The following is a 16,685-nucleotide window of genomic DNA, read 5'->3' as shown; positions in this document are numbered from 1 at the left end:
TTTGTTGACGGGGGACGATGTAGATGCACCAGTTATCTCAGGAAGTGCAATTGCTATATGGTTGAAACCCAACATGCAAACCAAGCCTGTTACAAAGAGAGAGTACAACATTGAAATGGGTCCTTCAGCCCAGTGAGCCTACACTGACCATTAAACATCCTTGGCAGTCTCCTCTGCCATCAAGGGTGCGTTAGAAGTTGATTTTGAAAATTCATTTAGATTCTCATCAGGGTGGCATTGTTGGCTTTAGCGGTTAGTTCCATGCCTTTACAGCAATCGGGAGCAGGCCGGGGTTCAAATCCCACGAGGTCTGTAAGGAGTTTGTCAGCTTGGGTTTTCTCCAGGGGCTCTGGTTTCCTCCCATTCTTCAAAACATACCAGGGGTGTAGGTTGATGGGGTGTAAATTGGGAGTCATGGACGAATTGGCCTGTTACCGTGCTGTATGTCTAAAAAAAATTTAAATCTGAATCAAATATACAACAATCTGTTGAATGGTTCCAACAAAATATGAGATAACATGCAGAAACTATATGTGTTATGCTCAGAAAAATTAAGTCAGGTTTTCTCAATCCCTGTGGGGTTTTTTTTTGTCCTGGATGTTGTTTTCAGTATAATTACTGCTTATTTCCTTCAGCTGGTACGAAATTAAATGGTCTAAGATTGAGGATATTACATACATTCTTTATGTAAAATGTGGTAACCTTATTTTATCTTCTGTCTCCATCTCATTGCAGGTTTTGAATGAATATTTCCATAATGTCTGTGAATTAGATCTTGTCTTCAACTTCTACAAGGTAAATCAGTCTGTCAACGAAGCAACATATTCTATTTATAGCTAAGGTTTAAGAGCTTCATCATTTCGCCCAGTCTTTTCCCTCTGACCAGAAAAATAGATGTTCAGAGTTAGAAAATGTCCAAAATGATTTGGCTTCTTGAATCTTTCCTTTTTCCTTTTGCTCTTTGTCATTTCCTTTATTTGAGTGTCACATTTGTGAATTTAGCACCTCGCCGTCTGGATTCCACTGGTTTGGCCCTAGCAGAGCTGAAGACGTAGAATTGCATAGCAGGGAAACACTAGGGTCTACACTAACCATCAAGCCCTAATTGATAATAAACCCACACTAATCTTTATTATATTTCTTGCCAACAACCTCGCCCAGATATCCATCACTCACCTACATTCTCAGGGGCAAATTGCAGTTGCCAATTAACCTCCTCACCCACACATCTTTGGAATGTGGGAGGAGACCAAAGAATTCAAAGGAAACCATTGAGATCTCGGGAAGAGTGTGCACACTCCACGCAGACAGTCCCAGAAGTCGGGATTGACGCCAGAGTGCAGCTCTACTCGATGTGCCATGCTGGAGCCTTGGAGCAGCCTTCATAGCCCCTATGGAATGAAATGGTCCTGTATCCTCACTGTCCAGCAATAACACTGGACAACAATTTTTTTCAAAAGGTTTGCTTCCTGAAAAGAAATTGGAGATTACGATAGACAACTTCAAGCTGAACAAAAAGATAATTTCAGATTTATAGTTATCACTTATGAAATTGGAGAAACATTAAATTAACTTTTATTGAATTTAGCATGTTTAATAGCATAATGGACCTCTCAGGTTGACTGCTTTCTTCCTGTATTTCTCCACGAATCTCTAGCCTCTTTTCCACTGGCATCTCAGTTAATTGGCCGTGCAGTACCCCAGGATAGGAGCTCTTTGTGCTTTTTCCACCGAGCCACCTTTAACCGGGACACTAACTGTTTTTCCACTGAACACACTCATCCCCAGAGATCGGAATGTTCTACCTTCAACTGGAAATGGGTGACCTTCTGCTGTCCTTTTTCCACTGATTTAATTGGCATGCTGGCATCAGCTGACACTGGGGATATGATTCGGGCTAGAGGTCATCAGTCCCCAGCGTGAAATGACGTCATTTCATGCCAGAGTGCTGACGGTATTCTTTTTCCACTGGACCCTGTCCCAGTTAATTCCCCGTTAATTCCTGGGTCAGTGTGCCAATGGAAAAGGGGCTCTGACTGCTTTGCCTCACTACAGTAGACCGGTTTGCCTTTAGGAAGATGCTGTAACTGAATAATATTGCTCAGTAATGGGGTTGGATGACCTTTCCAAGCCTTGCATAAACAATAAAAGATAAAACCCTGCAGCTTCAGAAACAAAGTTGCTTGCAGCCAAGGGAAAGCAACATTGTCAGATTTAAATATGGAAATAGGAAAGATATGTGCAACATAATTTATTGAATGTGTTTGGATAAACAACTGAATAAACTGGCTTATGTTGTCATGCATTTAAGGAAATTTTGGTTATATGCTGAGATCTCTTGACATCTGTACAACTGTAACATTGAGGCTCCATTGGAGTACTACGGACAGTTCTGGTCCCCTTACTTGAGGAAGGATGGACTGGCTTTGGAGGCAATGCAGAGGAGGTCCACCAGGTTAATTCTAGAGATGAAGGGGTTAGCCAATGAGGAGACACTGAGTCATCTGGTATTGTGGTCGCTGAAATTTAGAAGAATGAGAGGAAATTTTCTAGAAACATATAAAATTATAAAAGACATAGATAAGATAGAGAAGTTGTTTTCATTGTTGGGGGAGTCGAGAACTATGGCACATAGCAGTAGATTTAGGATGGAGATGAGGAAGAACTGCTCTTCCCAGAGGGTGTTGAATCTTAGTGAATGACAACCTTACGACAAGGTTGGATAGACTTTTTATAGAGTTGGGGAATTAAGGATGTGGGGAAAAGGCAGTTGGGTGGAGATGAGCCTCTCATCAGAACCAGCCATGATCACGTTGAATGCAGGCTCGACGGGCCACAATTTAGCTATTGTGAGGAGGCGTTCTCCTCAACAACCCTTTAAATAGGTGTGGTGAAGTTCGGAGGAAGCACAGCTATTGAAAATAGTATTTTTTTCAATCGTTTCTAATTATAGGGGAGAGTGGAGGGTGGGCCCAGATAGAAGACAAATGAATCAAATGCATGAATGAAAGATTTTGTAACCACTGCTTTAATACATTTTTTTAAAATTGCACCCATGGATACCTGTAATTACCAGCATTTCTTATCAATTATGCTCAGTGCAACAAATTTCCATATTCAGCTGTAATCTGAATGACGAAATCTATTGTTAATATCCTGCTTGGCATTGTTTTAAACAAATTTCATGCACCTACCTATATCCTTCACTGAATTCTTCAGGACAACATTAGATCATTACAGTCCTGGAGCGAGTTTGAAAGCAACCTAATTGTATCCCTGAGGGCTCAATTTGCCACTTTCCATACCTTTGTTATAATCTTATCATTTATCACATGGCTGTGAAAATGCCATCCCACTCTTCTTCGACTGAGCAACCAGTATTGAATCTAGCTCAAAGCTAAACAGGTTCACTGGGCTGGGACAGGTGTAGGGGGTTAAGGAGAAGTCTGCTTACAGGAAAATTGACTGCGTGGTTTAATTATGCTGTCCATTAAAAACTGAACATCTGCATTGTTCTGGACTTTAACAGGCTTGTACAATGCAGATTGTTGGGTAGACACCTCACTTGGTGTTAACTAAAATAAGAGTCATGCAGCAATCTGAGTTTCCCTCTGTGAGTCTTTGTTTGCAATTGTGGAGGCAGAAGGGGTTTATGCCGTAGTTGCATTTTAGTTCTCGGAGGATGAGTAACTCTAAGTTGATCTCACGTGAGGATAAGACCAGAGCCAGTCATGGTAAATATTAAAATTGGCACTACTAAAAGAAATTTAAATTTTAGACATACAACAAGGTAACAGGCCCTTTTCACCCCATGAGCTCTTGCCGCCCAATTACACCGAATGAACCTACAACCCAGAACGTTTTGAAAGATGGGAGGAAACCCACGCGGACACGAGTACAAACCCCTTACAGACAGCGCCGGATTCGAACCCAGGTCACTGGCGCTGTAACAATGTGGCACTAACCGTTGCACTAACGAATCGCTACGCTATCCAGAAAGTGGCAAGCAAATGGAATTAGTTATGCACAGAGCAACAAATTTCCATATTCAGCTGTAATCTGAATGACAAAATCTCTTGTTAACTCAAAGGAAAGTGAGATCAGCAACATTTATGGAAAATCAATAAAAAGACACACAGCTTATTTTTTGAATGGAGTAGGTTGTCCATCTGATTAAATCAGCTTGAAATGCCTGGTTTCTGTGTTGTAAACACTTGCATGGTGGAAAGAGAACTGGCGATGTGAACATTTTCATATCCCTGTGCAATCATTGTCTCTTTTCTTTACTTGCAGGTGTATACAGTGGTGGACGAGATGTTCTTAGCAGGAGAGATCCGAGAAACAAGCCAGACCAAGGTGTTAAAGCAGCTGCTCATGTTGCAGTCCTTGGAGTGAAAATCAAAAGGATGCTTCTTTAACACCAGTAATCTCTTCTCAAGTTCCAGTGGTGCAAGTGTGTGTGTCGTGTGCGTGCTCGTGTGTGTGTGTGCGTGAGGAAGAGGAACAAAAGAGGGAGGAATGAATGGAAACTAGAGGGAACAGTGGATGTTAACCCAGTTACTGCAGGATGATGACCACTTCCTGTAATGCTTCAATATCTGTGTCACGTTAATCTGGTTGTATGGGACCCCAGTGCTTCTGGCTGTTGATTAACCATCATCCACATACACTCCTGGGATTTTGATGACTGTCCTGCCGAGTTATCGTCAGAAACAGGCAAAACCACGATTCAGATCAAGCCAGTTTAATATATCTAAAAGAGAGTTACACTACAGTGCCCCTCGTGTAAAATGAAGATTGAATGATCACATCTCAAATAAACCAAGCTCGTGTTGTCACTGGACATGAATGTAATACGATGGTGGAATTCTCCTATCCTATCCTTTGTTACATTTTCCCATTCTGTGCTCGCTGCATTCGTGCAGAGCCTAAAAATACCGAGGATGCTGTCAAACTCGAGCTGTTTCATCCAGGAATCACATGTAAAGTGTTTTGTGGACCCCACAATGTCCAAGATTCCCAGTGACAGCACAGAAAGGCCGACCTGTTTCTGACTTTGTGCCCACTTTCCCCCACTATTTGACTTGAGTTTGATGGTAGATGCTGGGCGTATAAGCACAGTGGGCAAAAGCGCTGGGGAAACTCAGCAGATCCCACAGAATCCGCGGAAAGTGAAAGGTAGCAGACTGCCTTTTACATTCTGTGGACGCTGCATGACCTGCTGAGTTTCTCCAGCGCTCTTTATGCACTGACTTCATCTTGTTGCGAAGAAGCAAGGTTATTTGGGCCCAGATTAATTTTTAATTTGAGTTGCTGCCTGTCAGAATTTATTCCTAAAAACTTTGCCTGGGAATTCAGATTTCTTGTAGCTGGAACATTATTTCAGGAATAGTTTACACTCACAGTGCACCCCTTCCTCTTGGATCTGTCAGCCAAAAAAAAATACACAACCCTCGCTCTTGATGATCTTGTTCTTTTTTTGACAGATGGCAAATTTCCACAAACACATCAGAATATCTTTTCGTGTAATGGATGCAAATCACCAGTCAACTTGGCCAGATTTCAGTAAACCAGTATTAGATCACAGTGAGCAGTATTTTACGTATAATTATTACAATTGACTGCGTGGTTTAATTATGCTGTCCATTAAAAACTGAACATCTGCATTGTTCTGGACTTTAACAGGCTTGTACAATGCAGATTGTTGGGTAGACACCTCACTTGGTGTTAACTAAAATAAGAGTCATGCAGCAATCTGAGTTTCCCTCTGTGAGTCTTTGTTTGCAATTGTGGAGGCAGAAGGGGTTTATGCCGTAGTTGCATTTTAGTTCTCGGAGGATGAGTAACTCTAAGTTGATCTCACGTGAGGATAAGACCAGAGCCAGTCATGGTAAATATTAAAATTGGCACTACTAAAAGAAATTTAAATTTTAGACATACAACAAGGTAACAGGCCCTTTTCACCCCATGCAAAGCAGGACGTCAAGCGCTGAAGAGCTTTGAAGAAGACCGCAGAGCCCACCTCACTGACAAAAGGCAAAGGAGGAAAAACCCAACACCCAACCCCAACCAACCAATTTTCCCTTGCAACCGCTGCAATCGTGTCTGCCTGTCCCGCATCGGACTTGTCAGCCACAAACGAGCCTGCAGCTGACGTGGACTTTTTACCCCCTCCATAAATCTTCGTCCGCGAAGCCAAGCCAAAGAAAAATTACAAGACCCACTTATTAACCCCCTCTCCACCCCAACCCCAACCAAATTAGGAAGCTCAGTTTTGTGATGATTGCAAATCTTAACTAAAGCTGCTTTCAGGAATGTACGAGAGGACCTACTGCTGTACAGCATTTACCAGGCCCCTGTAGAGTTGTGACACCCTGGCTGTCGACGTGTTGCACATGAGCAACCAAGCCTCTGAACTTATGAAATGACTGAAGCAATGGAACCCCTTCCAGCTCAAAATAAGTCCTAACATCGACCGAAGAGTCACTACTCCTGCTTCGATTGGTTATGTGGGCAGAGTTGAACATCTCTGATCGGCAAGGCCTGCATTTGGATAAAGCAAAACACATTCCCAAGTGGTGCTCTGCTTTCTGATTTTTTTTAAATATCATTTGCCCATCCCTGTTACATTGTATTTGAATGAAGTTCCTATTTACGGAGACATTTCACTTATTGAGGCCACATGTTGTAATTATTGATAGAAGTGCCCTGTTTATGTGGAGACAGTAACTTGTTAGAATAAAACGCTAGAAATAGGCCTTGTGCGTTTTGCAAGAAGCAACAATTAGCAAGGCATGGAAATCTTCGGGCTCCACCAGCCTGCTGGGAGTGCTAAACGTGTAATCCAGACTGATACTGCAACTTAATGCCAGGGGAGTGCCGCTGACCAGAGGTGGTGACCTTCAGATGATCCATTAAAATGTAACACATGTCCCCTCACAGGTGGATGTAAAGAATTAGAGTCGACAGATTAAAGATCAAAGAATTCTCACTTCCTGTAATTAAAATAATCTAACTGTTTTCAAGCAGGGGACAAACAGCACCTAATAGCCTGAATACACCTGAGATTGTCTGATCTCGGAAGCTAAGCAAGCACAGGACTGCTCAGTACTTGGAGGGGAGACCGCCTAAGAACACCAGGTGCTGTCGGTTTCTGTGAGGGGTCCTGGACAAAGTGGCGACTCTGCAAAAATTAAAGAATTTCATGTATGTTACATTCTAAATGTAGTATTACATGACCATAATGGAACCTTTACCTTTAATCCTGAGTGATTTTGCCTGTATTTATCTGTTTAAAACCAGATAATTGATTTTACATGACAATTTATAGGAGCTTGTTGCGCGAAAGTTGGCTACCACATATCTTCCATGAGTAATTAAGACTTTGAAATTACTTCTGATCATTAATGACACTCTGTAAATATTATCTCAGCGTCTTCTATATTTCCACCTCTTACCTGTTACTTTGTGCTGTTCCAGCTGCCCCTTCCTCCATATAATCGTATAACAATTACAGCACAGAAATAAACCAGTTGGGCCCGTCTAGTCCTCGCCGAACACCTAGTCCCATTGACCCGCACCCGGCCCATTACCCTCCACACCTCTCATCCATATACCTATCCAACTTTTCCTTAAATATTAAAATTGAACCCGCATCCACCACTTTGGCCGGAAGCTCATTTCACACTCCTACCACCCTGTGAATGAAGAAATTCCCCCTAAACTTTTCCCCCTTCAATCTCAATCTATGTCCTCTTGTTTGAATCTCCCCCACTCTCAATGGAAAAAGCCTGTCCACATTGACTCTATCTGTCCCTACATAATTTTAAAGTACCAAATCGCCTGCAGGGAATAAAATCCCATCCTGCTCAACCTTTCCCTGTAACTCAAACCCTGAAATCCAGGCAACGTTCTTGTTGATCTCCTCTGCACTCTTTCTATTCAGTTTATATCCTACCCATAACTCGGTGACCAAAACTGCTCACAATATTCCAATTTGGCCTCTCCAATGCCTGAAACAATTTTGACATGACATCCCAACTCCTGTTTTATGAAGGCCAACATATCAAATGGTTTCTTCACCACCCTATCTATATGAGACTCAACTTTCAGGGAATTATGTACCAGAATTCCTCAATCCCTTTGTTCTACTCCACTCTGTTTATGTTTATTTGCTGATTAGTCCTACCAAATGTAGCACTTCACATTTATCAGTATTAAACTCCATCTGCCATCTTTCAGCCCACCCTTCGAAATGTCTTATATCCCACTGCAAGCTTTGAAACCCTTCTTCACTGTCCACAACACCACCAATCTTCGTATGATCTGCATTCTCACTAATCCAATTTGACAAACAACAATGGACTCAGAACCAATCCCTGAGGCACTCCACTAAGTCACCAGCCTCCAATTTGACAAAACAACTTTCCACCACCACTCTCTGGCATCTCCCATCCAATCATTGTTGAGTCCATTTCACGACTTCAACATTAATACCTAATGATTGAACCTTCCTAACTAACCTCTTATGCAGAACCATGTCAAAGGCGTTATTAAAGTCCATATAGACCACATCCACAGCCTACTCTTTCATCGTCACCTCCTTGAAATACTCTGTAAGATTTGTTAAACATAATCTACCACGTACAAAACCATGTTGGCTACTCCTAATCAATCCCTGTCTTTCCAAATAATTGTATATACCATCTCTAAGAACACTTTCTGATAATTTACCCATCACCTGACTCACAGGCCTGTAATTACCAGGTTTATTTCTGGAGCCTTTTTTTTAAACACAGAACAACATGAGCTACCTTCCAATCCTCGGCATCTCCTCCATGGCCAGTGAGGTTTTAAATATTTCTGTCAGGGCCCCCACTATTTGTACAATAACCTCCCTCAGGGTCCTAGGGAATATTTTGTCAGGACCCAGAGATTTATCCACCTTTATTCCCTTTAAAATACCCAATGCAACCTTCTCATTAATCTGTGTATTATCCATGACCTCATTACCAGATTTCCTTCCTTCACCTGGCTCAATATTCCTTTCTTTAGTGAATACCGAAGAAAAAAAAACATTTAAAATGTCCCCCATCTCCTCCGACTCCTCACGTAGTCTACCCCTCTGATCCTCAAGGGGCCCAATGTTATCCCTCACTATTCTTTTAATGTACCTGTAGAAACCCTTTGGATTTACTTTTACCTTGCCTGCCAAAGCAAGCAGCCTCATGTCTCCTTCTAGCCGTCCTAACTTCTTTCTTGAGGTTTTGTTTATATTCCTCAAGTACCTCATTTATTCCTGCTGTCCTCTTCCTCCAAACCAAATTCCCAATATCCCTATATTTTCTAACCTTTCCTTTAATCCACAGGGACAGACCGACTCTGTGCTCTCAAAACTTCCCCTTTGTATATCCTCCATTTATCCTTCCCTGAAAAGAAATCATCCCAATCCACACCCTCTAATTCCTTTTGCATCTCCTCAAAATTTGCCTTGTTCCAATCAAGAATCTCAACCTTAGACGTAGCCCGATCCTTCTCCAATATCAACCTAAAACCAATTGTATTATGATCTCTAAACCCAAAGTGTTCCCCAATACAAACTTCTTGTCACCTGACTTATCTCTTTCCCTAACAGGAGATCCAATATTGCCCCCTCTCTCTAGTTGGTTGTTCTATGTATTCATTTAAAGAACTTCCCTGAACACATTTGACAAACTCCAACCCATCCAGCCTTTTTACAGGATGGGCGTCCCAGTCAATGTGTGGAAAGTTAAAATCTCCTATAATCACCACCTTATGTTTATTACGCATATCTCCTTACAAATTTGGTCCTTTCCTCCCCTGCCTCAACTTGTTATTCCGACGCCTGCCTGCTTTTTGCTTATACCTTGACTAAAGACTAAGGCCTGAAACAATGGTTACCCTTCATTTCCTATGGATGCTGTGTGACCTGCTGAATTTCTCCAGCACTTTTGAATATCGCTTTATAAATGCATGTCTTTTGACATGCATTTCTCTTTCTCTCCAGTCTGTCTCCCTCTCTTCAGTGTACTGCTTTTTTTTCCCTTCCTCTCAGCTTCCTTGACTGATCTATTGCTTGGACCCCTCCACCACCCGCCCTGCTCTGTGAGTTTACGGATCTCGGAGCAGTAGTCATCCTTCAGTGGCCCTTGAATTGGGATTTCCAAATGTTCCACTCCCAATGGAGTACAGGGGTGCAGTAATTTGGGTGGCAAGGACTCATGGGCCGAAATGGCCTGTACCGTGCTGTATGCCTAAAATAGAGGCCCCTTCACCAAATGGACAAGTAGCTTAAGAAGTTGGCTCACCACCACTACTTCAGGGTGGTTAGGGATGCTCAGAAATTCCCAGATCCTGAAAATCATTCTTTAAAAATCTCTTCAAGGCAAAGTAAGGGTAGTTGACAAATGATGGGCCCACCACGATGAAAGGAAGTGTGGGGGATGTTGGAGAAACTGAGAGGAACAGTCATAATTTGGGTAGCACGCTTAGCGTAGCGGTAAGCACAACTCTGTTGAAGCCCCAGCGATCGGGACCTGGGTACAAATTCCATGCTGTCTGTACATTCTCCCTGTATCTGCGTGGATTTCTTCCGGGTGCTCCGGTTGCCTCCACGCCCGTAAAAAAAAGTAGGTCAATTGGGTGTAATTGGGCGGCGCGGGCCTGTTACCGTGCTCTCTGCCTAAAATTTTTTAATTGTATAAAAATTGGCACTGAAACATCTTTTGCTGCAAAGCAATCCTCTGCCTTACCAACTCAATGACAATTCTACAACGCAGCACAAATCCAAAAATCAAAAGCAAACGTCAAGTATGGGGATGGCAAATCTTTTCACTTTTGGTCAAATTTGCCTTTTACTCAGACAAATCCTCCCGAGCCACTCAGTTCTCATGTTCGTAATATCAATGACGGTGTAAATCGCCTCTGAACACAAGTTCCCTTCTGCAATCAGCTATCACCATGGAAACCGGTCCCCTGACTGTGAAAGCAGCTGCGGCCCACAGCGCACCACTTCACTAAAGCACTAGGTAATGATTTTGGCTGTGATGTGAGCTGGGAGGAGATATCGATGAGAGAACTGAATTGCCAAGAGTCCAAAATGTGGCACGTTCATTCTCCTCACCTCCTGGTTGCCTTTTTATTCACAAGCCCACCTGCTCTTGAAACGTCTTAGCTCAATCACATCCCTCTGGCCTCTCCTGTTATTGTGGTACAAGTCAATGAGTAAAATCTGGAATTCAAGCAACCAGCAAAATAAATTGTGGAAAATAAAAGGGTGAAAAATATGGACATTTAAAATCGGCACACCTTGCCATTAGTTCTCCATTCACGTAGCATGCAGTCTCAAGCAACCAGAACACTCACTTATTCAGCATCTACCAATCCCCGCAGATGCCAGATACTTAAGTTCTGGGATTTCTATTGAGTAAGAGATAGCCAATTAATTAAGGAATAGAATGTTTCCATTGGTATTTGGAGCACAGGCTGCAGCTGTACAGATTAGAAGTGTTTCTATGCTCTGGCCGCCACGGTTAGCACCGTGCTGTTACAGCGTCAGCGGCCCACCTTTGAATGGGGCGCTGTCTGTCAGGAGTTTTTCCGTTCTCCCCGTGCCTTCGTGGGTTTCCCCCAATTGCTCCGGTTTCCTCCCACCCTTCTAAATCGTAGGTTAATTGGGCAGCACGGACTCTTGGGATGGAAGGGCCTGTTACCGTGCTGTATGGCTAAATTTAAAAATTTAGTTACTTCTGAGAATTAGGTATTGGCCATGGCACTCTGGGTCACCCTACCTTTCAAGTAATTTTGTCATTCGTTCAATGGTGGGAGGGGGGGGGGGGGTTATCGAGTGTAAGAGTTGGGGATATAACACAGCTGTGCAAGACATTGGTGAGCCCCACTTGGAGCACTGCAGTCCTGGTTTTACAGCTTTTAAAATAAAATTAGACATACAGCACAGTAACAGGCCATTTCAGCCCACGATTCCGTGCCGCCCAATTTACACCCCAGTATGTTTCGAACGGTGGGAGGAAACCGGAACCCCTGGGGAAAACACACACAAACATGGAGAGAATGTACAAACTCCTTACAGACAGCATGGGATTCGAACCTCGGTCGCTGGTGCAGTAAAGGTGTTCCACTAACCACTACACCAACCGTGCTGGTGTTTTAAGGATGTCAATAAAATGGAAAGGGTGATGAAAAGTTTCACCAGGATGTTTCAGGGACTGGAGGGGCTTGAATTACAAGGATAGGCTGGAAAGCCAAAGGCTTTAATCCCGAGAGCAGACATTCTCAACCTATTTTTGGCTTGGGCCCTTTAAGACTCTGCTCAAAGTTCATGAGCCCCTTTCCCTGTGAAGCAGTCAAGTTTAATTGGTTTCTTCCATACTTCTGAGGTAGGCAAGGCTTACCGCCCACTATCCTGTCGACTTTCTGCAGGAGCTCTACTGAGGGCGTCCTGGCCAGCTGCATCACAGTGTGGAACGGCTGCAGAGAAATGGATCGGAGGTCGATCCCCAGAACCAATAAAGAGGATCACTGGAGTCTCCGTCCCCTCCATCGACGTGATCTACCAGGATCATTGTCTGAAGAGCTCTCGCTAAATCACTGAGGACCCCTTTCCCTCCCCCACCCCCACCCCCACACAGCATCTTTTAGCCGCTCTCAACGGGAAACAGATACAGGAGTACCAGAGCCAGAACCACCAGACTGAGGAACAGTTTCTTCCCACGGGCAGTGAGAATGGTGAATGACTGACCATCTAAGACTCTCCTATTATTTAACGCTCACCATCCAAGACTCGACTATTATTTAACAATATTTATTTATTTTTACATCAATCACTTGTAAATATGTGTGCTCGGTCTTGGTGTTTGCACGATTTTACACTGAGGACCAAAGAACACTTTTGTCCAATTAAACTTTACAATTGAAAGATAATAATAAATTTGTACTTCTACCGACTGCATAAAAACATGTTCCCCCCCCCCCCCCCCCCACCAAGTGTTTTATACCTCCTTCCCATTAAGAATGGCTGCCTTAGGGCTGAGAGATGACCTTATAGAGATGTTCTAAAATCACAGGCAGCATGTATAGAATGAATGCTCACAGAGTAGAAAATACTGCAGAGAGAGAGAGCGTCGGTAAGGCGCAAGAGTCTGCAAATGCTGGAATCCTGAACAAAAATCAAACAGCTGGATGATCTCAGTACGTCAGGCATGCTCTGTTGTGTTTCTCCACAAGGAACTGACTTTGGCTAGTGAGCAATGAAAGAGACGCTGGAATGAAATTCGTGGGAACTCGGTCCTGGAGCTGGGATTTGAGGGGGTAAGAAGGGCCTCGGGCGCTGGAAGCTCCTCATTCGGGTTGGAGAATTGGATCTGGAGCTCAGGCGGCCGATGGGTCGAACGGGAGTCTGTGCGGCTGCAGAGGCTGCGGGAGTGCTGGAGATGAATCCAGGGACATTCAGTGTCTCTGAAGGGATTCCCTTTTGCTCCTCTTTCTCTCGTAAGGGCCAACTCTTTCTTTGTGTTACGACAGGCAGAAGGCAATTTTGTGTTCTGTAGTATGACATGTCAATAAAGGAATCTTGGATGATTCATAGCCCCATGCACTTTGCGCTGTTGTAAAAATGTTCAGGGTTAAATGCTAGTTGCCACACTATACTGAATCCAGAAGTTAAACCAAAGTGGATGTTGGTAACTGTTTAAGACCTGGGCTCCAATCCTGGCTTCAGTTTGGAACTCCTGTTTCTGGGTCTGAAACTTCCACTGCCTTAAGCTGAGACTCAATATTCTCAGCTGTCACTTCTAGGGTTCTACATTAACAAGGGTGTCAGCATTGAATGATTATATGAAGATTTTGCTTCCTGAACACTTTTAGGTGTTTTTTTATGGATTTTGGGCTCCTGATCACGAAAGTCACCTGAAAATTTTCCGACCCTTTCTGGACCACTGCAGGCACCAAGCTGCATCCAGCTGATTGACAGCGCGCTTCAAGCCGACAAAATGATAAAGTGCAGCGTGTCATTGAAAATTTAATTTTCTGCTTCGCACTTGGGCTTCTTCCCGGCTGATCTTGGTGCAGTCAGTGGCAACCAAGACGAAAGGTTTCACCAGGAAATTGCGTCTGTGGCAAAGCGTTATCAGGGCAACTGGAATCCATCAGTGCCAGCCGACTATTATTGGACCCTGACACAAGAGGTACCAGATGCTGAGTACAAACGAAAATGAGCAGGAAAGTATTTTTAGGTCAGTTGAACTAACGCACTGTTTGCCACATTATGCGATTAAACGGGCAAAATTCAATAAAAGTTCATGTTTCTCCAACTTACTACGGGATGCAGCAAATCTGAAATTATCTTGGAGTTCAGCGTAAAGTTGTCTATCATAATCCCGAATTTTTTATCAGGAAGCAAACCTTTTGAAAAATATTTGTGGTCCAGTGTTATCCCTTCCAATAAATAAGTAGCAAATTAAAATTGCAGGGCCATTGATGGGAATGTATCAAACTACAGGCAAAGAAGAAAGGGTATGAAGCTGGTGGGTTTATACGGCTGTGCTGGCATGAACTCAGTGGGCTGAATGGCTTGATTCTTTGTCATAATAAATTGGATTATTCATCTCACCCTTTACCAATGTCAATAGGAACATAGGAAGTAGGAACAGGAGTAGGCCAAAAATGGCCCATCGAGCCTGCTCCGCCATTCAATACGATCATGGCTGATCTAATTTATGACCTAACTCCACCTACCTGCCTTCTCCCCATATCCCCTAATTCCTCTATCATGTAAAAATTTATCTAACCGAATTTTAAATATGTTTAATGAAGCAGCCTCAACCACTTCCCTGGTTAGAGAATTCCAAACATTCACTACTCTCTGGGAAAAACTATTTTTCCTCATCTCTGACCTAAATCTACTCCCCCGAATCTTGAGACTGTGTCCTCTCATTTAAGTTTCTCCGGCCAGCTCAAAAAACCTTCCTACATCTAACCTATCCATACCCTTCATAATCCTATATGTTTCTATAAGATCTCCTCTCATTCTTCTGAACTCAAGCGAATACAATCCTAGACGATTTAATCTTTCATCATAAGTCAACCCCTTCATCCCAGGGATCAACCTAGTAAACCTCCTCTGGACCGTCTCCAAAGCCAGTGTATCCTTCCTCAAATATGGAGACCAGAACTGGACTCAGTACTCCAGGTGCGGTCTCACCAGTACCTTATACAGTTGCAACATGACCTCCCTACTCCTGAATTCAATTCCTCTAGCGATGAAGGCCAACATTCCATTTGCCTTCTTAATAACCTGCTGCACCTGCAACCTAACTTTTTGCGATTCGTGCACAAGCCCTCCCAAGTCCCTCTGCACAACAGCATGCTGTCGTTTTTCACCCTTTAAATTCAAGATTTAAATTTTTTTAAATCTACAAGATTATGAGAGGTGGAGTGGACAGCCAGCATCTTTTTCCCAAGAATAGCAAACACCAGGGGAATCTGTACAAAGAGAAGTTTAGGGGAGGCAGCAGGGGTAAGTTTTTTACACGGAGAGTTGTGGGTGCCTGGAATGCCTTGCCAAGGATAGTGATGGAGGGTGAAATATTAGGGGCATTTAAGAGATTCTTAGGCACAGGGATAGAAAAAAAAAATGGAGGATTATGGGGTAAGGAGGGTTTCGTATTTTTTTAAAAGCAATATATGGGTCGGCACAACAAAGGGCCTGTACTATATGTTCGATTTTCTAAATATGCGCTAAATGTTGGTTAATCTTCCCGCTCCTGATACTGAATACCAACCCTTCCCTGCGTGATCACCTTGTGCACTCATCCCTCCCCACACCTCCTCCCAAACAGGCCTTTCAAGTGAAGAATCCAGTTCTCCCTTTGTGGCCTTCTCTACATCAGAGCGCACGGGCGCAGATTGGGAGGCCGCTTCGCTGAGCACCGCTACTCTGCCTGCCACAACAGACCTCCCAGTAGCCAATCATTTCAACTCCCACATCCACATGTCTGTCCATGGCCTTGTGTACTATCCCACCCACAGATTGGAGGAACCACACCTTATTTTCCTTCTGGGCACCCTACCGCCAGATGTCATTAACATCGACTTCTCTGCTAACTTCCTTCACTTTCCAGTTCTCCCCTCCACCCACTGAGCCATCCCTTCTTCCCCTGAGCACTGCGGTCCCCACCCTCCCTTCTCTACCTATCATTTCCTGCCTTTTCTACCACCCCCCCCCCCAACATTCCCCCCCCCCCATCTTTTTGTTCAGATGCCCTGACAACATTCTCTCAAACCTCGATGATGCGCTCAGGCCCGAAACGTCGGTTCTGTATCTTTACCTTTGCTACCTTTGACCTGCTGAGTTTCTCCAACATTTGGTGTTTATACTGAATACCAACCGCCGCCGCCCCCCACCAATGGTGGTGGAGAAACTCAGCAGGTCAAGTAGCCTCAGAGGACATGACAGTGTTTTGGGCTGGAGCCCCCTCATCAAGACGTGATGAAGGGTTCTGGCCCAAGAGGTCGACCTTTCTTTTTCTCCCACCGATCCCACTTGACTCATTGAGATCATTTGTGGTTCCAGATCCGATTCCAGCCGCCAAAGTCTTCTGTGACTTCACCTCCCCCCACTGTCCCTTCACCGATTTCTTTCTGAAGGA

The 16,685-nt window shown here is 43.7% G+C and overlaps 1 protein-coding gene across 8 annotated transcripts in view; it reads left to right on the top strand.

The window, feature by feature from the left end:
* Positions 1 to 16,685, top strand: part of ap2s1 (adaptor related protein complex 2 subunit sigma 1) — a 59,836-nt gene that overhangs the window by 33,337 nt on the left and 9,814 nt on the right. For 2 of the 8 annotated variants that reach the window (XR_011347987.1, XR_011347989.1), the window contains exons 4-7: positions 736 to 795; positions 4,294 to 4,423; positions 5,487 to 5,586; positions 7,030 to 14,270. Coding sequence is in view for 2 of the 8 variants with exons in the window: in XM_069908517.1 (XP_069764618.1) it covers positions 736 to 795; positions 4,294 to 4,395 (162 nt within the window). In the remaining 6 variants the exon portion in view is untranslated. Of the gene's footprint in view, positions 1 to 735; positions 796 to 4,293; positions 4,844 to 5,486; positions 6,576 to 7,026; positions 14,271 to 16,685 lie in introns of those variants that run through there. The other 6 variants (XR_011347990.1, XR_011347988.1, XR_011347992.1 and 3 more) reach the window with 6 other exon arrangements.

The sequence above is a fragment of the Narcine bancroftii genome, chromosome 13 (assembly GCF_036971445.1).
Source record: "Narcine bancroftii isolate sNarBan1 chromosome 13, sNarBan1.hap1, whole genome shotgun sequence".
NCBI classification, from domain to species: Eukaryota; Metazoa; Chordata; class Chondrichthyes; order Torpediniformes; family Narcinidae; genus Narcine; species Narcine bancroftii.
The sequence above is the reverse complement of the archived record's forward strand: the minus strand, read 5'-3'. Positions and strand labels throughout refer to the sequence as shown.